Genomic DNA, 21,682 nt, shown 5'->3' with positions numbered 1-21,682 from the left:
TTAGGTCTCAGCTCGTAACCCTCCCTCCCATTATTATTATTGCAGCATCTTGCTCTTTATCTTAAAGAGATAGATTAATGTGCTTCCAAGGGTAGGTTTGATTCCTGCTTAACTTTCCCTTGTTCCCCCAAGTTAAACTCCAATGCTGCAGAGACCTTGTCTTTTCTGTTCATTTCTATGTCCCCACTCCTTTTAGAGTGCCTGGCACACAATAGGAACCCAGGAGATATTTGTTTCATTGACTGGATGTCAGGACATGCCTACTTCTATAGTGAACGCCCTGCGACCCGGTCTCACAACTTAAAACACGCCACGGAGACTTCCAGGAGGAGGTATAGCCACACCCCTCCTCTGTCCCTGGAAGGACTGAGGAGTGGCACAGCTCTGACCCCGCCCCCGCCGTGACGAATGAGCACGTGACGTGCGCCGGCGCGCGCTGTTTCCGGAACTTGCTGCCCGGGTCTCTGCCACTGCTGCCTTCTCTGCCGGTGCCGTCGCCGCGGAACTCTGCGAGTAGAACAGCGTGGTTCGGCCCGGCCGGAGCCGGGGTTCCGGCCTCCCTACAGAATGGAGATAATCAGGAGCAGTGCGTGTCAGGCGTGCACCTCTCCTCGTCCTGGCGGTTCCCCTCACTCGGTCTGCTAGGCCCTTACAACAGTCGGCCGATCTGCTTGATGGGCCTGAGGCTGAGGCAGCCTGTCAGGAGTTTGCCCCCCGCTAATCCTGTGTGCCTCTTGGGGGTTGTCCTCTGGGCCGTGGGCCCCTCGAGGCCTAGTTCTCCTGCCCCGGCACCCCTTCGGGCCTTGCTTCTTCGTGATCCGTACACCCTCAGTCCTTGTTCCCTTTCGGCCCATGCATCCTTCGGAGACTTGACGCTGTCCGTTTCTTGCGTCCCTCCAGGACTTGTGCTCCGGCCCCAGGCCTTTGGAATTCCTCCGCCCTCCTTCCCTCTCCCCTTAAGCGCTTGTGGGCAGGCAACCAGGCCACCGGTTCTGAGCTTCTCGGTTTCTCCGCAGATTTTAAGAGTAATCTTCATAAAGTGTACCAGGCCATAGAGGAAGCGGACTTCCTTGCCATCGATGGGGAGTTTTCAGGTATCCCTCGCTTGCGAGCTCGAGCCTAGCACCTTGCATTGCGTAGCTAGGACGACTCCTGACACCCTGCCCCTGACTTTTGCTGGCTGGCCCTTTTTCCCTGTTTATATCCTTGGGCAAGTTCCACGAGTCTCAGCATTTCCTGTTAAATGTTTCAAAAGCAAGGAAGTAGGATTGTGATTATTGGTGCTCCGAGGGTTGTAGAGACAATACGGTTTTGATGCTGCTTAAAACATTTTGACAGATGGGTGGTAGAGAGCTTGACGTTTAGGCTCAGGGATTTTGGGGGCGGGTGTGTGGTAAAATATAAAGTTGACCATTTTAAACTAGTTTTACAGTTAACTGTCATAAAATACATTCACATTGTTGTGTATCCATCTCATGAACTTCTTCATCTTCCCAAATGGAAAACTATCCATTGAAAAACAACTTCCAATTCCTCCCTTCTCCCCCTGCCTCTGGCACCCACTGTTTCTGTTTCTGTGAACTTGACTGTTCTAGGCATTTCCGTAAGCGGAGTCATACAGTATTTGCCCTTTGTGACTGACTTCAGGGTCGGGCTTTATGCACTTGTGGAAGTGTTCATTGCCTGCCTTGGCATGGGTGTGTATGTGCGTGTAGTACTTCTCCCACACAATTGCAAGGATTTTTTTCCTTTGGATCAAAGACTAATTTTTAAATTGTTGAAGTCAGTATGAACAGTAGACTATCTTTGGTATAAGGCATCCACTTTCCCTATCTGATTTTACATATTTAAAAAACTCGTCAGCTCTTTCTAAAGGAATCCATGCTGGGATTCCTTGGTTTTAATTATACATGCCTTTTGTAGTTGCAGTCAATTCTGTGGGAAGCTAAGAGTTTTCACCAGAAATCATTTTCTCTTGACCTTGAAAATACCTTTGTTGTTTAGGTAGATGTTACTCCAAACTGTTGGCCAACACTGAGACTCTAACAATAATATACTTCAGAATTTGCTGATACCAGATTGTGCATTAAATTTTGAAAGCAACAGAACTTAATCATACAGATTGTTTTCTTTAATCATTACTGTGTTTTGAAACCTGCTTTAGACACTGGAACTGCCTAATCTCGAATTGAAACATTCACATTTCTAAATTCGTTATTATAGAGTTTAGCTTGTGACCAGTGAAATGAATGCTAATTTTGAAAAAGTGAAGTAAGGAGCACTTTGTAATTCATGAGAGTATAAAATTATAGAGGCATGGAATAGTTTTTTTACATTAAAAATGACATTTTTACATTAGCATTTACTAACACGTTAACTTCTTAAAATTTAGGAATCAGTGATGGGCCCTCAGTCACCGCATTAACAAATGGTTTTGACACTCCAGAAGAAAGGTATCAGAAGCTTAAAAAGGTAAGTGGATGTGCTAGAAAATCTTTTTTCCCCCATGTTGGTCATCCTTACGTTGAATTATAGAGAAATATAATCATTAAACTAGCACACTGACTTCTCAACCCCAGCTACGAAACAATATTTTAGTGTTATTTAAAACAACAGCAAAAATAATTGCTGGAAAACATTTTTGGGGAAGGTTTAGTATTTTCATTGTAAATTTGATGTGTAGGAAATATGATACGGTTATTTTGATCATTTGGCAATAGGCCTAATATTATGATGCTCTGGATGGTGGATAGGTGCTTAATTGGGAAAAACATTAAGAAATGTATATAAATTAATAACGCTTCTAATACATAATCTGTAATCTGTTCTAATTGGAAGTATTCTGCCAAAGTCAAATTGAGTAATTAGAAAGCCCACCTAATTGAGAATAGCATTGCTTGATAGAATATATGGCATTGTTTTGACGGATGTTTTATTTCCCTTTTCCAGCATTCCATGGACTTTTTGCTGTTTCAGTTTGGCCTTTGCACTTTTAAGTATGACTACATAAATTCAAAGTAGGTTGTTTTAACGAGTGGTGGGAATTCTTTTGTAATGGTATAATGTAACCCCCTAAATCTCCTTTTATCTTATTTTTCCAGGTATATAATAAAGTCATTTAACTTCTATGTTTTCCCGAAACCCTTCAATAGATCCTCCCCAGATGTCAAATTTGTTTGTCAGGTTAGTAGCATAATTGAATTTTGTTTTGTTTTGTTTTTTTTCAGTTGTGACTTGCTGATGAGTCAGTGTGGATATGTGGAATCAGAATTCTCTTTAAAATTTGGTTCTGCCACTAACTTTGGGCTTTGGGCAAGTCATTTCACCTTTCTGACCTTCGGTTTTAGGGTTGTAAATTAATTACACTGCTATCTCCCGCTTTACTTTGGAATGAATTAAGGAATCAAGTGGCAGGCAGAAATCAGAACATTAGCTTTATTATTAGTAAAACTTTGAGAACTGTGTGGAGTGTTCCAGGTATAGCCACAGAATGGCTTTGAGAACTTGGCTTTGTAATGCAGCTCTATTTGGCATTTTAATATCTTGCACCTGAATTGAACTTGCAGCTCAGGACCTGCAGGCTTCCTCCCATCTCATTCTTTATGCACCTACCTCCAAGGGTAGAGCTTTATTTTCTGGAAGAGCAGAGTATATGTGTATCCTGTCTAAAAAGAGAGAACCCAGAAGGAGCTAAACTACATACCCTTAGTTCCTTTTCCCAACCTTATCAATTAGTAAAGGGAGGGTGGAAAGAGACTTCCCTCCAGAGGAGAAGAGGGCTTACTTCGTGAGCCAAGGTAAGCATACGGGATATTCTCCCTTATAACATCCCCTTTAGGGTTGTTGTAGCTGACCTGGTACATACTCAGTAAATATAAATTTCCTTTTTCTTTGCTCTTCATAATCTTATAATGGATAAAGAGAATGTGAATAAGTATTTTAGTGTGGATATATATATGATTAAAGATGAGTGTTAATCTTTTCCACTCTTTATAGTCTTGTGCCCTAGCTTCTCTCCCAGTAGCAACATTTGTTCATTTGAGTCTTCCTGACTTTCCTTTCTCCTGCATGTAAGTAGGAATGCAGTTAAGAAATCCTGAAGGGTAGACTTTTGAGTGACTGAGTCATGTCAGATTTTTTCTGTAATAAGGCAGATATTGGCAAATGAAATTGAGAGAGAATCTCAGTTATGCTTGGGCCTGAAGAGAAAAGGTGAAGGTAATTTTGGTTTTGTAACCTGTTTTCTTAAATTAGCAAATAAACCATAGTTGATATTTTCTTTACCCTGCAATTAGTTACCAGCTATTTAACAGTCCCCTTGGTATAGGATACTTAAGTAAACAGTATTTGTAGATTCTTCACTGAGAGAAAAAGGTAGGATACTTAAGTAAACAGTATTTGTAGATTCTTCACTGAGAGAAAAATAGGCTCAGTTTAGAAATTTGTGTGGCTCCAGTTTTCCAGCAGTACCAGCAGAAGACAGTTATTTAAAGTGGGTTCCATGGCTTTAGCCAGAGGTTAAAAAAAAAACACCTTAAAGATTCTACCAACAAACTCTTAATAGTAATCAGATCTAGTAAATTAGCAGGAATCAAAACCAATATCCACACATCAGTGCATTTCTATACACTGTTCACTTAAACACTGGTAGGTGAAATAAGTCCTGTAGAGAAAGACAAGTACTATATGATCTCACTTCAGTATGAATTTAAAAAAAAAATTGAACTAAAAAAAAGCAGTGGCATTGAGGCACGTTAGGGATGATTCTCTGTTCTAAAAGTTTAACACAAATAAGGTTATTCTAGGAAATACATTGGAAACAGTTTGAAGGAACTCTATCCATTGAACTCAGCCATGTTGTGGCTACACCTGGAATACTTCATACAGTTCTAGTTGCCATCCATTCCCTAAAGAAGAAAAAGATACAGACTTGAAGACAAGCCAGAGACTAATATTTAAAATGTGAGGAGGGGTAAAAAGGCTGTAATTCTCTAGTCAGGAAAAGCAAAGACAGAGAAAAGGTTTAGACTCAGCGTGTAAACTTGTGATTTTTATGGATAAGGTAAATGATAGTGCCGTTGAATTTCCTTTCTTTTTTCCTCCATCTAAGGTGGTTTTTGTTTTGTTTAAAATCCTATGACTGCAGCATAGTCACATCGTATAAAAGGGAGTTAGGATCTAGAGTCAACAAGTAGGGTGAAAATCACGTCTAGTCAAAAATCACTCTTCAAAGGCTCTTATCACCCTTCAAGTAGATGGATATGGGGGTGGGGATAAAGCAACCTAATGTGCTTTTTGAAAAGCAAGTGTCTGTGCTCACAGTGAGACACACACACTAGGCAGGATATGGAGGGATGGGCAGACTGGGAACCAAACACACTCCCCGTGAATGCGCCCATCCTGTGGAATGACAGGCAGAATAGCAAGGTAGTTACATTGTTTTCATCTCCTCTTTTTCTTCTCCTTTTTTCTGGCTGAACATCTGTAGTTGAATTAATGGAAGACAATACACAGTGAAAAATGAAACATTGTTGCTCTTTATAGAGTAAAATGAGTTTTTTTATAACGCTCTCTTCTCTAAACCTCTTCCTTCCCATTTCACTTCTTTTTCTAGATTTTTATATGCATGTAGACATATGGATATATATATATATATATATATCTATCTCCATCCATATGTCTATATACATATACAGAATTTTAGCTTTTTCTTTAATATACACAGAATCCTAATATTCATATTTTATATAAATTGCATTTTTCACTCAACACATCTTTATTTCCATAGTACAAATATATATAAACTTACTGAATTGGAATTTAGAAGCTTTCCAATGGTTTCCAATTTAAACAGTGCTATAGTCAAATCTATGTGCAGTTTACTTTTGCGCATATATAGGAGTATTTTTATAGGACAGATTTTCTAGCAGTGGAATTGTCTTCCCAAATAGCTGCGTTCATCTCTTGAATCCTGAAAATGGTACATTTAGCACAAATCAAAGGTAGTGGATAGTAAACCACAAATAGATTTTGTTGATTCAAAGGATTTTAAAAAATTATGGTCAAATTACATAACATAAAATTTACTGTTTTTAGTGGTTTTAAGGTCAGTGGCATTAGGCACATTTACATTACTTAGGTTACATGTGCAACCTAAGTTTGACTGGAAAATACATAGCTTCAGAAATGGAATAGATGAATCTTTGACTCCGGATTTTTAAAGAGGAGGAAGTTAGGATGTTTTGGAATCTAGTTACAGGAGGGCCAAGAACACCTTTTCATAGTACATCTTTCAGTGCCTCTGTCAGTGATGGAGTATGTAGGTGGGCAGAATTACAAGACTACACAAACCAAGGAGGCTTGTGGCCCAAGTCAGAAGACATTGGGTCTTGATTCAGAACAGGATAAAAAGGGAAGGTGTCAGGAGAAAGGTTGCTTATTTTAAAACTATAGAAAACCTGGCCATGATGGAAAATGATGTAAATGTACCTGAGTGAGTGTGTGTATGAGTGTCTTTTTATATTCCACCATATTTGAAAAAGAATTTGTGTGGGCTAATAAGATACATAAGGTTTTATTGGAAGATTACAAAAAATAAATGAAAAAATTGGAAGAAAAGTAAAATGCAGATGTGATTACTGTAGTATGATTAGAACACAGAGTTTGTGTCAAAGCAAGTCTCCACTCTTTGCTCTTCAGCCTTCTGCCAGCTAAGAAAAGGGGGAAACACGCAATCTGTGGCCATAGGATCAAAACAAACCAGGGCTCAGGAGAAGTTCAGCTTTGCTCAGACTAGAGACCTCAGAACATTTCCCCGTCCATTATCACAAAGAAATCATTAATGTAGACCTTGTCTTTAATTCTCTCTCTCACGTGAATGCTGTTATGAGTTTAATGGGACAGTACTGTGCCCCTCAATCTAGACTAATGGTATAATGTCAAAGTACAGCTCAGGAAAGGTAGTTCTGTGAGAGGTCAGATTAAAATGATTCAAATGCTTTGCCCTTTTATGTTCAGACTTAAAATTAGAGTAAAATTAGAGTAGCTAATGTTTTCCACTCTTCAATCAGTTTGAGTAAGGACTTTGTGATTTTGCCATTTTTGTGTACATTGTGTAATTTATTTACTTGATGTTTTTATTTAAATTTACTTACATATTTTGACTCACTCTAGGTTTGAGCTGTTTGCTTACTAAGTCTTATTACTGGGAACTTTTGTCTATTTTGATCTTGAATGTAAAGAACATCCAGTTAAGATCTAATTTGCCGTGAATAGTGATGTTTTATAAATTGAAGTGGATACTGATGTGAGTGAGCTACCCTAAACTTGAACCTGGGTGAGATAATGCAAATACATTTTACTTCTATTTATAGTCATTTAGTCAGTACAGTGATAGGAGATTTCCGCCTGTTGAGAGAATGTATATTCACCAAGTTAAGTTTTCTTATATATTGTGAAACGAAGGATAAAGGAGCCCAGCCCAGGTAATTTAAGTAAATGAATGGATTGTTTGGCAGGCTGGGAGTAGAATCCCTTGTCTTCTCATCTTTGGCATGTTGGTTCTTTTTCTGGTTGCCTGTATTTGCTCACGTGAGTTACTTCTCTGCTTCTGTTTACACGCCTGCCACTACCATCACTGAAATGTATGTTCTGTGTTATTTTGTTTCAGAGCTCAAGCATTGACTTTCTAGCAAGCCAGGGATTTGATTTTAATAAAGTTTTTCGCAATGGTAAGATTATGTATGATTATCTTTAGAACTTGTAAATGTGGATTCGGTTGAGAATTATCTTTTTGTGCTTGTTCTCTGAGAGAGAACCTCAGATTTTTAGTACATCACATGCAGCCTTACGGTTTTAAAAAACTATTGTGCCTTTTTCTTCCCCTAACCTAGTCAACCATGAATTGAACAGGAGAGTAGATCCTACTTCATTTAGCTTTGATGAGGCCTCTCAAACTCCTGATTTTATGATTGGTGTTTACTTATCATTTATTCTCTGAGTTAACTACTTAAACATAGTTATAATATAGGATAACATGTTATTTGTAGTGTATTCTATGTGATATTCTCACCTAACACCTGTGCGGAATGCTTCTCTGTTTTTTTCAGTGAGATAAATGGTATGACATTGTACTTTAAAAAGTAGTGTATTCTCATAGTCCTGTAATGAAAAACTTCCTTTTCCTGTTGGTGCTTGTTTTATAATTGTAGGTGGTTTCTTTGTTTCTCATGGGAGAAAAAGTCCTCACAGTCTGTACAGTCATGATGGCTAACTTGCTGGTGTGCGAGGCTGCTGAGCACCCTGAACAAGGGACTGTGTCTCATCCTGTGCCCTTGGTGCATCGCCTGATTCCTCTCTTCCAGCGGGTGGTGACCATCGAGTATCTGATGAGTGCGTGTTTGACGTTAGAGCACACCAGAGTGGTTTTCCTTGCTCCATTCATTTGTTTCCTGAACAGTGTTTGGAAAACCTCTGGTTTTTACCATCTTTATTAAGCACCTGTTGCTCTAAGGTTAATAACTACTCTTAATTTAATTATTCTCCTAAATTATACTCTTTTCCATGGTGAATACAGATTTATTGTGTAAGGTAATGAAAAAGATTTTTTTCAACAATAGAACTAGAAAGTGGACTTCAAATAAATTCATTTCCCCTCAGTGTGACTTTCCTGGGAGGCCTTTAGGACCAAAGCCATGTTGTTACTTAATTGCTTCAGTGGTGCTGCCTCATACTTTCTATTGATGATTTTGTGTTTTGAATGTACAAAAAGTTTTGGAGCCCAAACTGCTTAATGCAGTGAGTGAATGAACCAACTGGGTAACACAATTTGGCTGTATAACATGTTTTTTCCCTTTTGGCTTATACTTGACTCTGAAAGCCATTAAAAAGTACAAGTTCTAAATGTAGTTAGAGCACTTATTGGAATAAGCACAAAAATCTTTTGAAGGAATTACTTTAACCAGACTCATATCAACGTAGTATAGTTTCCATCCTGATGGTTTTATTTTCATGAAGGGAGAGAAACAGTTAATTTAGGGTGTGCCTTGTCTCATTGTTTTATAGTCAGACCTTGGAGTATTTTAGTCACAGATGAATCAGGACTCCCAGGCCATCTATTATGACCAGGACTCTTATATTCATGCTGTTGTTGATATTCTAAATCTGATTTAGACCTTCACTTCTTTTCCTTATCAAATCTTTCCAGTCACGCTCTGTAAATGCCAGACCTTTTCTCCTGGTAATGTTGTCGGAAGTGGCTGTGACTTCCTTTCTTAAAAGGGAACCAGATGACTCCTTGTTACCATTTTCCCTACAGCCTGTCAAACACAGGTGGTATCCCCCCTCCCTCCCCCACCCTCTTTTTGTATCTCCAGCCAGACAGTGGTAGGTATCCTTGTTTGCCCATGCCACTTTCAAACCACCTGAATTCCCTCTTAGGAGCTACAGTTCTCAGGACTGTCACCCAGCTCTGCCACCCCTCTTTGTGCTGATTTCATGGGCATGGTGTTCAACAAAAGGACAGCCTTGGCTTTGGCTCATTGTCTTTCTCTCCACTGCTGCTTCTGTCCTCATTCTTGGTGTCTTCTGTATCCACAAGGATGAGCAGCAAATGCTCTGTCTGGTCTGTTTCTTAATGAGATGGACAGCAGTCCTTGTTTCTACCTTCCTTTACCCATTTGCTTCCTTGGTAGTATCGTGGGTCTTATCACCCACTTCAAGCATTTCTCTTTGAGAGCGCTACCTCCTGTCCTTCTCATTCACTTACTCCAGTGCCTCATTTCAGCAATCTGTTGACCTCCATCGCTTTTTCACTGTAAGTGTCCTTCTATCCTCCTGTCTTGACTTTTCTCCTTATCCATGTGGTCCATCACATCCTGCCTCCCTTCCCTTGCTCCTCTCTCCCACCATTGCACTTGCCTAGCACAGTCCTAACATTGGTTGGGACTGTGCCACCCACCTGCTTTGCTTCTGAGCATCTGAATACTGGAAAACATGCCACACCTGAGCTAATTTGTTACTTTAAACTCATGACCACAAGCTTCAAATGATTAGTCATGCTCAAAAATCATACTTTTTCTGAGTTAGAAATTTCCTTTCCAGCTCTAAAATGTCTGTTTTTTTACTGTATCTTTTTCCAAACTTCCCACCCCACCTGATGACCATGTCTCTCCATGAAAATAGAAAAAAGCGGAGAAGAGCTGCTGCATGCATGTTCTTACTGCCAGATCCACGTCTGACCCGGCCTTCTTACTTCTGTTCATGCAGTGTAGAGGAGTCCCTGTGCCTGTCAACGGCTAGTCCCTGTCTCCTTGTCAAGCATTGGCTCCACCAGTTTTCCCTTCTCTCTTCTGAATTATTTTCCCTTCTTTACTGGATCGTTCCTGTTTCTATTTTCCCTAACTTTGAACTGAAAGTTAGTTTCTTCCATAATGAATGTAGGCAATCACCTCAGTAGTATCTGGTGACAGAGGTGGTTTTCTAATTCCATCATACTTTTTAAATTTTGTTGTTGTTTTGTTTTTTTGTGTTATATTTTATTGATTATGCTATTACAGTTGTCCCAGTTTTTCCCTATTCAGCCCCCTCCACCCAGCACCAATACTACCTCAAGCAGTCTCCACACTGTTGTTCATGTCCATGGGTCATGCATATAGGCTTTTTGGCTACTTCATTTCCTATACTGTAGTTTACATCCCCATGGCTATTCTGTAACTACCTATTTGTACTTCTAATCCCCTCACCTCTTCACCAATACACCCACAACTCCCACCCATCTGGCAACCATTGAAATACTCTCCATATCCATGATTCTGTCTCTGTTCTTGTTTGCTTAGTTTGTTTTTTAGACTCAATTGTTGATAGATACATATTTATTGCCATTTTATTATTCATAGTTTAGATCTTCTTTTTCTTAAATAAGTCCCTTTAACATTTCCTGTAATAATGGCTTGGTGATGATGAACTCCTTTAGTTTTACGTTATCTAGGAAACTCTTTAGCTGCCCTTTGATTCTAAGTGATAGCTTTGCTGGATACAGTAATCTTGGCTGTAGGTCCCTGCTTTTCATGACTTTGAATATTTCTTGCCAATCCCTTATAGCCTACAAAGTTGCTTTTGAGAAATCAGCAGAGAGTCTGATGGGAATTCCCTTGAAGGTAGCTAATCTGCTTTTCTCTTGCTGCTTTTAAGATTCTCTCTTTATCTTTAACCTTCGGCATTTTAATTATGGTGTGTCTTGGAGTGGGCCTCTTTGCATCCATCTTGTTTGGGACTCTCTGTGCTTCCTGAACTTGTATGTCTATTTCCTTCACCAAATCAAGGAAGTTTTCTTTCATTATTTTTTAAAAATAGATTTCCAATTTCTTGCTTTTTCTCTTCTTCTGGCACCTCTATGATGCAAATGTTGTAATGCTTGAAGTTGCCCCAGAGGCTACTTATACTATCCTCGTTTTTTTGATTATTTTTTTCTTCTCGTTGTTCTGATTGGTTGTTTTTTTCTTTGTTATGTTCCAAATCTTTGAAATAAAGAACATTTGATTCTTGACTTCATCTACTCTGCTGTTGTTTCCCTGTAAATTGTTCTTTATTTCAATTAGTGAATCCTTCGTTTCTGACTGGATCTTTCTTATGCTGCTGAAGTCCTCACTAAGCTCCTTGAGCATCCTAATAACCAGTGTTTTAAACTCTGCATCTGATAGACTGCTTATCTACCTTCTTTAAGATTCTTTTTCTAAAGTTTTGCTCTGTCATTTCATTTGGGCTGTGATTCTTTGTCTCCTCAGTTTGGCAGCCTCCCTGTGTTTGTTTCTATGTATTAGGAAGAGCTGCTATGACTCCCTGTCTTGGTAGTGTGGCCTAATGTAGTAGGTGTCCTGTGGAGTCTGGTGGCACAGTCTCCCCTATCATTGAAGCTCGGTACTCCGAGGTGCACCCTTTGTATGGGCTGCGTACACCTCCCCCTTATAGTTGAGCCTTGATTGCTGTTGGCAGGTCAATGGGAGGGCTTTACCCAGACCAGTCAGCTGCAAGGACTGGTTGTGACCACTGACCACCACCCTCTGCCCTCTGTGGAGAATCAGCTGTGTCAGGGCAGTGGAGTTGTTTTGACATGGTCTGTAACTGTCCACTGGGTGCACAGGCTCGGGGTTTCCTGGGTGGTGCAGGCTATGGTTAGCCCTCAAATGTTGTCTGCCTGGGTTTTCCTGTCTGAGCTATGAAGCAGTCTGAGATGGCTCCCACTTGTGCTGGGCCTGGAGATTCCCAGGCAAAGCCAAGCTGTGAATCTGGACTGTCTGCTGCTAGTGCTGGACCTGGGACTACCTACCAAGAGGTACAGGGGCTGGGTGCCAATTGAGGCTGGCTGTTGCTTGTTTGAGAGGATTTAGGAAGTTGTGAAGCATGTGCTAAGACCAGCTATTCATATGGAAAAGCAACTTGGTTGGGCCCATAGATTGGATGGGATGGAGTCTCAGGGGATCTCCAGGGCAGTGCAAATGGTGTTAGCCTGGTTGATGGGGTTTCAGATATGGCACCAGCCTGCCAGCTCTGTGACTCTGTGTGGGGAGGGACCTCTGCTGGCCTTTCTGTCTGGAAGAAAGCTGTCCCCCAATTCTTACCTTGATGCCAGACACTTCATTTTCTCCCTGTTTGCCACTGGTGCTTTTCAAGCTGTTACTCTGGTGTTGAAGCTCAGAGAAAGTGAGTCTGAGTAGGTCCATGTGTGGATTCTGTAAGAAGAACTGCTTGGGACTCCTGAAGTTTCTTCCCCTGACTCGATCTCTACTGATTTTGTAGCCAGAAGATACGAGAACTTATCTTCCTTGCACTGGAACCCTGGGCTAGAGGGTGTAGAGTAGGCTGGGACTCCTCGCTCCCAAGATATCTCTTCCGAATTTTTATCCACCACACGTGGACGTGGCATCAGCCCATTCTACATCTCTGCCCCTCCTACCAGTCTGTATGGATATGGTTTCTTTAATTCCATAGTTGTCTGACTTCAACTCAACTAGATTTCTGATGGTTCTGAGTGATGCTTGTTGTATATTTTAATTGTAATTTTGATGTAGTTGTACAAGGAGGCAAGCCATGTTTACCTATGCTGACATCTTGACTGGAATCTATATCATGGTTTTTAATAAACTCTGTTGTAGCAGTGGAAATAACATCCTATATCTCGGCATGATGGTTGGCAAGTACAGCCCTTGCTTCTTAGTCTCCTCTTAGTGGCCTGGACCAGCCCCTTGGCCCTAATTCCATCATTGTTTCTACAGAGTTCATTGTTGTCCTACGGCTTTTAAGACCACACATATCCTGATGTTGCCTAAATTTCTTTCTCAACTCTTTTCTCCTGTGCTATAGACTTACATAAATTTTAAATTTATTTATACCCTTAGATGATTTCATATATCCAGCAGGTAGCTTTTGATTTTCATCCTTGGAGCCCCAAACCTATTCTTTGCCTGCTTTTCAAACTACCTTGTTAAGTGGCCCTATCATCTTCCCAATTGCTTAAACTTAATAGCATCATTTTTTGTTTTGCTTTTCCCTTTATTCTTCACTTGCAGTATATCAATAGGTTCTGTCTCTCCTACCTTTAAAAACCATTCTCCCTATCTTTATAGTCTAAGCCAGGGTACAAACTATGGCCCACTGTCCATCTTGTAAATAAAGTTTTATTGGGACATAGTCACGCTCACTCATCTACTCATTGTGTATTACTTCTTTTATGCCACAAGAGCAGAGCTGAGTAGTTGTAACAGAGACCCCCATGCCTATATGTTAGGCTTATGTCTCAACAAGCCTAAAACATTTATTATTTGTCGCTTTAAGAAAAAGTTTACTGTCCTCTGATAGTAGGCGATCATCTTCTGCCTGGATGATTACAGTGGACACTTGCTTGTAGCTCCGACTTCCTTACTTAAACTCTCACAGGAGTCAAAGTGTTCTTTTAAAAACATGAAGCAGGTAATGTAATTATCTTGCTTGAAATCCTCTAGTGGCATTCCATTGCTCTTAGAATATAATAAATTTTTACTCTGGCCTATAAGGGCCTGTGTAATCTTGTTCCATCCTGTTTCTACCCTGGCCATCTCCCTGTTCATTTTGTTCTGGCCACACCAGCTTCCTTACTGTTTTTGGAAAAGTCCAAGCCATTTCCATTCTCAGTACGTTTATACTTACTCTTCTGCTGGAAATACTCTTGCCCCAGTTCTTTGCCTGTCTTATTCATTCTTATCCTTTGGATCTTCACTTACAGTGGCTTTGTGTGATTGTCCTGGCTAAGTGATTCCCTTCACTACAGAGCAGGATGCATCTACTTTGCTCACTGTTAGATCCCCCAGAGTCTAATACAGTTCCTGAAACAGCGTAAGTGCCAAATAAAATTTTGTTGAAAGAAGAATGAATAAATGGAGTGCATGAATAGACAAACATATTTCAAAATTACTTGCTTTTTCTGTTGATTTTTTTGAGCTATATTTAAATATGGTAAGCTTTTCCTATGTATTTTAGACTCTTTTGTTTGTTAAACAATTTTTATGCTAAACAGTTATTTCTACTAATCCATTCTTTTTAAAACTGTGTTTAGGAATTCCATATTTAAATCAGGAAGAAGAAAGACAGTTACGAGAGCAGTATGATGAAAAACGTTTGCAGTCCAACGGTGCAGGAGCTCTATCGTATGTGTCTCCTAACACATCAAAATGTCCTGTGACGGTTCCTGAGGATCAGAAAAAATTTATTGACCAAGTGGTGTAAGTTCTAAGCTGGAACCAAATGTGCGTCATGTATGTGTATTGGGGCAAGACTGACATCTGTATCTTGAACCTGTGCTGCACGCACACAGGACACTCAGAGAGGTGTGATGTTGTGATTGGCATATCTGAATTCGTGGGACAATGGCACATTGTAATAGGATTCTGTGTACTATACTTAGACTTGTCGCATGTCGCTGGAAAGACCTTGTGTAAAGGCCTGTCAGCCACTGTCTAGTTCCTCTGAAGGCAGAGGAATGAATCAGGTCCATGCAGGTGCTTGCAACAGGGCCATGTCTTTTTCTCAGTGAGGTTTCTGACAAGCCAATGTGCCATTGAAGAAATGTCTAGACTTGTTTAGTTTACTAACCAGTAAACTGCTTTACTAGAAAAGTAAAAATTTAAATTACTCAGTTGTCACTAGTTAATAACAACAATTAAAAAAATGGCAAAATATATTCTTTTTCTTTAAGCCTGATTACAGTAAAAAGTTATATGATTTGTTAAAATTACATTGTCATGTATTCTTTTTTAAAAATTGATTTTAGAGAGAGAGTAATATTGATTCGTTGTTCTTACTAATGCATTCATTGGTTGAGTCTTGTATGTGCCCTGACTGGGGATCAAACCCACAACCTTGGCATATCAGGATGATGCTCTCACGGAGTTACCCAGCCAGAGCATATGTTTTTGCTTTAGGTAGCTTTTGCGTATGATCGTTTTGTTGGTTGATGACTTTGTTCCTTAAAAATATTGAGACTTATATTTTTATTTTAATTCCTTAGAGAGAAAATAGAAGATTTATTACAAAGTGAAGAAAATAAGAACTTGGATCTAGAGCCATGTACGGGGTCAGTTGCCCTGAATCTTTTCACATCTTTTGGGGGAAAGGTAGATGATTTCTGGCATGTGCTATATTTGATCTTTTAAAAACACCTTCATAAATAGTCTTTTTATTGCAGGCATGCTCCCAAGATTTAAGCACTAACTTTAACATTAATATAGTGCAGATGATGGTGTATTGAGACACTGAATGAGTGCTTTGTCCTATTCTGGAGGGGAGACAGCTGTTGTGCAACTTTGGCTTAAAGTTTATGCTCAAGAGTGGCATAATTATTTTAGCCTCAAGGAGAACTTAATGCATAAACACTTCAGAAGAGAAGAATTTACCCTCAGGGTACTTCTATCCTTTTAATTTTTCTTTGTGGTGAAAAACATCTTACTTCTTTTTACGTTGTGACTAGCTTCACAAAATTGTGTTTTAGTGTATCTGTCTACCTTAAACATTCTTTAGAAGCCACAGGAAGTAATACTTTGATTAGATGGGAACTTGGCCCCTTCTATAAAGGTAGTATAATAATAATAGTGAACTTTTTGATGAAGACAAATAGTGAGGAATCTTCACACTACAAACATCCTGCCCAGTTTTGTTTGCATATTGTCTGTCACTTTTATTGAAATCTGTTTTAAAAATTAAATGTCTTTCCCAACCAGTGCTTGATCAGTTAAGATTTTCTTTTAATGAGCCAAGATGAATACCTTTTCTTTTGTTTTTATAGGTTCCAAAGAAAACTAATTTATCAGACTTTGAGCTGGAAGTAAGTGTTTATATTATATGTAAGAGCTCTGTGAGGAACCCAGGACTTAAAAACTAAAGATAATATTTTAGTTCCCATGTTTTTAATAGAATTCTGCTGTACTTGGTGATTTGACATTCCACATTCTTTTTTTTTTTTTTTTTAGAGATTTAATTTTTTTAGAGAGAGGGGAAGGGAGAAAGACAGGGAGAGAAACCCCCGTATGTGACAGAAACATTGATCGGTTGTTTCTTGCATGCTCCCAGCTGGGGACCTGGTCTGCAACCCAGGCATGTGCCCTGACTGAGAATCGAACTGATGACCTTTTGGTTTGTGGGATGATACCCAACCCACTGACCTACACCAGTCATGGTGACCATCCCACATTGTTGTGTGGTGCTTTATTTTGTTTCCCCATATTTTCTTAAGTTGAATATCCACTTCTTTTGTTTGTTATTGCTTTTTAATTGATGCTTTAAAGCCTTTAGACTTTCTTTTAATTACACTTTGGCTTTGTTAAGTTCTGGGTGTGTAGTGTTTTTGCCCTTTGAAAATATACAATAAAGATTTGGTTTTAAGACCTAGGAAATAGCTGAATTCCTTTTCTAAATCTGGGGTGAGACCATGGGTGGGTTTTAGGAGGTCTGTGAATCCCCTGAAATATTATCTAAAATTTCGTTTCCATTGGTTTCATTCTGTTTTCAAGTGGATCTCTAACCCCCAAATGGAACATCAGTATTAGACAATTTGATGTTTGCATTTGACTTTGTTTGGGATTCTTGTTCTTGCATTAGAATCTGTCAATGACATGTTCACTGGAAATTTACTTTGAACATTACAGGAAAAGGGCCATTGTCCTTTGACCAGCTCCTTTTTTCTTTTTTATATTATCCTTGCAACTTATTCCATGTGGCTTCCAGATCACTCTTCTTGGCTGTTACAAACCACCATGCCAAATTGCAGAGTTAACCATTTCAGATCTCCCATGTGTGTGTCCATACAATATAAAAACCTTTATATTTATAATTAGTTAGGAAGTAAACATTTGGAAGAAAGATTTGACTGTATGGTAATGAGCTGTCTGTATAATGTGATGCAAGACATTTCAGAAAATGGCTAAGTCCTAAAAAAAATTATTTTGAAATCAGATACATACCTGTGTGTTTAAGAGCAAATATAGGGAATCATTTAGCAGCTGAAATATTGTGGAATAGGCTTACTATAAAGTCTTCATCATAATACTTATTTCATATTTAACAAAAATCCATTTAATTTGCAGCTTTATAGTTGCTTTTAAAATACATAAGGTTTTAGTTGTCATTGTCTCATCTACTAATGTCATGTTTTCTTCCTTTTCTTCAGATATCCCAAAGGCATTCACGTTGAGACTTTAGAAACCGAAAAGGTAACCTCAAGTGTTATCCAGGGCTAACAAACACATGGCGCGTTTCATTGATGTGTTGAAAGTCAGAGTTCACTTCTTGGCCCTGCTGTTTATGAGCTGGGTGACCTTGGGCAGGTCATATAATCTCTCTAAGCCTAATTTCGCTCATTTGTGTGTTGGGAGTGCACATGATAATTATGATCTGTACCAATCTCATAGCTTTTTTATGGTCATCCAGTAGGTAAATAAAAGTAAACAGGCTTTGTAAACTTGAAAGCATGCAAATGTTGGTACATGTTCTAATTACAGCAGAAAGTTGTCATGATATGCATGAAAAAATGGCTTCCATTATGTAGGCAAACAAAATTAAATTTTAGAATTTAGGGTATGCCCTGGCTGGCCAGTTTGATTCCCAGTCAGGGCGCATGCCTGGGTTGCGGGCCGGGTCCCCAGTACCCAGTTGGTGTGAGAGAGGCAATCTTTTGATGTATCTCTTTCACATTGATGTTTCTCTCGCTCTCTTTTCCCTCCATTCTCCTCTAAAAATAAATAAATAAATCTAAAAAAAATACATCTTAAAAAAAAAGAATTTAGGGTGTAAATGTCTGTACCGGTATTGTTACACATTCCCAAGGTGCCCTGATAGAGCCAAGATGGATAATGGTGGGCTGATGGTGAGTTCCTTTTGCAAAATTTTAGGATTTAGAATTTAGTTGTTGCTTTAGATGTAAAACTATATGAGGTAAAGTGAATTAAAAACCAATCTTGATAGAAAAGAAATCTCAAACTTTAACATAGGTTTTATGGTTTAATTGATAAAAAATGCAGTATATGAGGAAGAAGGCACTAATTATCTGACAAATACCAGAAAATCCAGGATTTTTTGGTTACATTAATGAAATAAGATGTAGAATTTTATTTTAAAGCCATTTGCTTAGAAACTCACATTCAGATGCAGTGTAATTGCCTAGTGTTCACTGTGGGAAAGTGTCTTATTTTCACAGTCTGTTGGTACTTTTAACTGGCATCTGTTGGGTTGGATTAATAAACCATGGGAAAGTGTCATGGAAACAGGCAGAATTTTGGTTTGTAATGCATCAGTTCAACTTTTGGTGGCTTTTCAAAATCTTTTCATTGTGTTTAGCCCATGAAAGACTATGAGGTGATAAAAACGATAACTTCTAATGGTAGCAGAATTCTCAATTTTTTGGATCAAGTTGCTTCCAGAAAGTTTTATGTTGGCTTTATGTCTTTTAGAAAGAGCGATACATAGTTATCAGTAAAGTAGATGAAGAAGAACGTAAAAGAAGAGAGCAGCAGAAACATGCTAAAGAACAGGTAATTGAGTTATGTTTATTTCCTTTGGGTAAGAAATGGCAACATAGTACCTTTCTCTATATTTGTATATGGTATGTTGAATTCAATTTAATGATTAGTTTTCTACCATCGTAAAATTGAATCGGTAGGAAAATCTAGAGTAGAACAAGGGGAATGTAAGGTTAAGTATTAGACATAGACAACAAAGTAAGTCTGACATGGTTGATCAAGCTTCCTATATATGAAACAGTCTTGAAAAAAGTATCCTTGATTATCATTCAGATTATGTGCCACTGATCTTCATTGCCTGTTAACTAATATTGTTATGTCTGACTTCAAGCAAATTACTAGTTTTCTTAAGTTTAGAACATATGATTTGGTAACCGAACAAAAACAGAGGTTCAGCTGCCTGTTGCCACAAAAACCAAACTTGAGAGGCTGGTGCTGGTGCAGAAGGAGAGAGGTTTTATTCTGGTGCTACATAGTCTGGGAGAATGGCGGACTCCCATCTCAAGGACTGCCTCCTCTTTCTGCCATGGAAAAAGTCCAACCATCTTCAGCAAGGCCAAGACAAAAGCCAGTGTCCAAAGTTCCTGCTACATTTTATTTTATTTATTTTTCTTAAGCATTGTGTTTTATTTTTTTGAGAAGATAATAGGAGGTAGAGGAAGAAAAACAGGGTCCCACCAGAGTCTCCCAAAATTTATGAGACTGTGTAAGAGTGTATGTGGCTTCCCTGAGGCCTGGCCAGCTTGCCCTAGAAGATTCCATGTGGAGGGCTGTGGGTTCCTACTCTCACAGTCCTCTCTTTCGGGCGATGATAATTACAGGGTAAGAAGCGGACATGTTTGCTGATTTCATGGACTGTCTTCAGGATCTCTACAGCCTTGCTATGCTCAGTATCTTATAAATCCAAATCATTTACAACTAGGACTTGGTCCCCTTCCTGAAGTGCATAAGAGGCAGAGATCATCTTGGAGATGAAGATGCCTAGCTAGGTAGTCTTTCCTCCTCAGATATTAAATCCTAACTGAGCTTCAGGGGGCTTCTTCAGTGTGATAATTTGGGGCAGAAACTGGGTCAACTCATTGTAGTCTGGGTGGTATACCCTCTTGGCAGAATGGAAACTGAGGCTCTCAATTTCCAGAATTCTGTGATATGAGTGGACTCCGGCAGGAGGATTCTATAAGAAGTTTCCAAAGGCCCCAGTGGCTCAGAATCTAACTTCTGGGTCTCTTGGCTATAACAAAGGATAAGATTGATTCTCAGTTGAGCTTTCTAACCCTGCTGTGCTACGTTTCATGTATCATCTCATGCCCATGGAGAAAAATCCAGTATTTAAGAGTGCAGATAGTTCCTACCTCATGAGAAGGAATCCATGTTGGGGAATTCTCATAGGCAGGAAAACCACTGGGTAGTCATAAGGAATCTGGCTGTCCATTTCTGGCAAGGCCCTGCTAATAGGCCTCAGCCAGCTCAGGTTCCACTCTCTGCCAATGTCCCTGCTTCATTTAAAAGCATAGTCCTTTGGAGTCTGTAGGTGGCTGCTAAGTGGTTTTAGTCCATGTCTGGTGGCTTAGCTTGTTCCCTGCTGCTGTCCATTTCAGGCTCCCTCCTGGAGCCTGTGTGTGGAAAATGTTGCTAGGGCCACATGGTCGTGTGCTCTGACAGCGCAGGGATGAACACATGGTTGAGAGCATCATCAGGTTGGCAAGAGAGAGCTGCTTTGTTCCTCTGGGAATATATTAGCTTGGGTTGGACCAGGTGCATTCTCAAAATGACCAACCAACTTCGCAGACTTTTGCATGCTTTCAGTGGATCTACCTTCCAACCATCCCTTTTTTTCCCCTCAGCTAGGCTGATGGTGGAGGACCTCCTCCTGCGCCATTTTTACTTACATGGCGCTTGTGCCTGCCTTCCCCAGTCCAATCAGGTATAGGAGGGTGGGAGGAGGGCTTTTCAAAAATCTGATGATCTTGCTAGCTTTTTGCGTGCTCAGGCCCTATTCACTGACATTTCTAGCTTTCTGTGTGCTCAGTGTAAGAGCCTCCCCTGCCGCCATCTTAGCCACTAGAAGAGACTCCCTGGTGCTCTGACTGTTTTATGGTAAAAACTTGGCAGATTAGGGTGACATGGACATGTTGGCACATCCTTTTGGTTGTTATCTGGAGAATGGATTTGAGAAAGACTGGAGGCGGGGAGACCAATTAAGCTGTGGAGTAACATAGCTAAGAAATATCAGTGACATGGAATAGGATAGTTAGTAGCAGTCTAGGTGAAATATGGAGGTACTTAGAGGGCAGAATTATTGGAATTTGTGATTGGATGTGGATGGTGAAAGAGGAAGAGAGAAGAAGGAAGATTCTCAAGCTTGAAATTTGAGCAACTAGGTAGACTGATGTCAGTTCACTTATATGGAGTGATTTTGGTTGGGGGTGGGGGCCCAGGTGGATTGGGGTTTGCGTATGGGTGGATGTCCAGCTCAGATATAATAAGGCAGGGCCTCATCTGACTGATTGAAACCAGTAAAGGCACAACAAGCCATTGTTAGATTTAGACAGTTTGTTACATAGAGGAGGAAGATCAGCCAAAGGTACCAGCTGCACGAGGTTCTTGTTCCCACATACCAAAATGACAACACTAGAATAAAA

The 21,682-nt window shown here is 39.7% G+C and overlaps 1 protein-coding gene and 1 pseudogene across 2 annotated transcripts in view; one reads left to right on the top strand and one right to left on the bottom strand.

The window, feature by feature from the left end:
- The first annotated feature begins 429 nt into the window (after nt 1–429).
- The window catches only part of PARN (poly(A)-specific ribonuclease), a 169,268-nt gene continuing 148,015 nt past the window's right edge, over nt 430–21,682 (top strand). For both annotated transcript variants that reach the window (XM_024571510.3, XM_024571511.3), the window contains exons 1-11: nt 430–586; nt 1,017–1,094; nt 2,393–2,472; nt 2,950–3,017; nt 3,102–3,183; nt 7,670–7,730; nt 14,588–14,753; nt 15,539–15,604; nt 16,313–16,351; nt 17,693–17,735; nt 18,972–19,052. In XM_024571510.3, coding sequence (XP_024427278.1) covers nt 568–586; nt 1,017–1,094; nt 2,393–2,472; nt 2,950–3,017; nt 3,102–3,183; nt 7,670–7,730; nt 14,588–14,753; nt 15,539–15,604; nt 16,313–16,351; nt 17,693–17,735; nt 18,972–19,052 — 783 coding nt within the window. In that variant the 5' untranslated portion in view covers nt 430–567. The remainder of the gene's footprint in view (nt 587–1,016; nt 1,095–2,392; nt 2,473–2,949; nt 3,018–3,101; nt 3,184–7,669; nt 7,731–14,587; nt 14,754–15,538; nt 15,605–16,312; nt 16,352–17,692; nt 17,736–18,971; nt 19,053–21,682) is intronic.
- LOC112314904 (PDZ domain-containing protein 11-like) lies at nt 19,097–20,472 on the bottom strand (annotated as a pseudogene).

Source organism: Desmodus rotundus, chromosome 1 (assembly GCF_022682495.2).
Source record: "Desmodus rotundus isolate HL8 chromosome 1, HLdesRot8A.1, whole genome shotgun sequence".
Lineage (NCBI taxonomy): Eukaryota > Metazoa > Chordata > Mammalia > Chiroptera > Phyllostomidae > Desmodus > Desmodus rotundus.
This window is presented reverse-complemented; position numbering and strand designations above follow the sequence as displayed.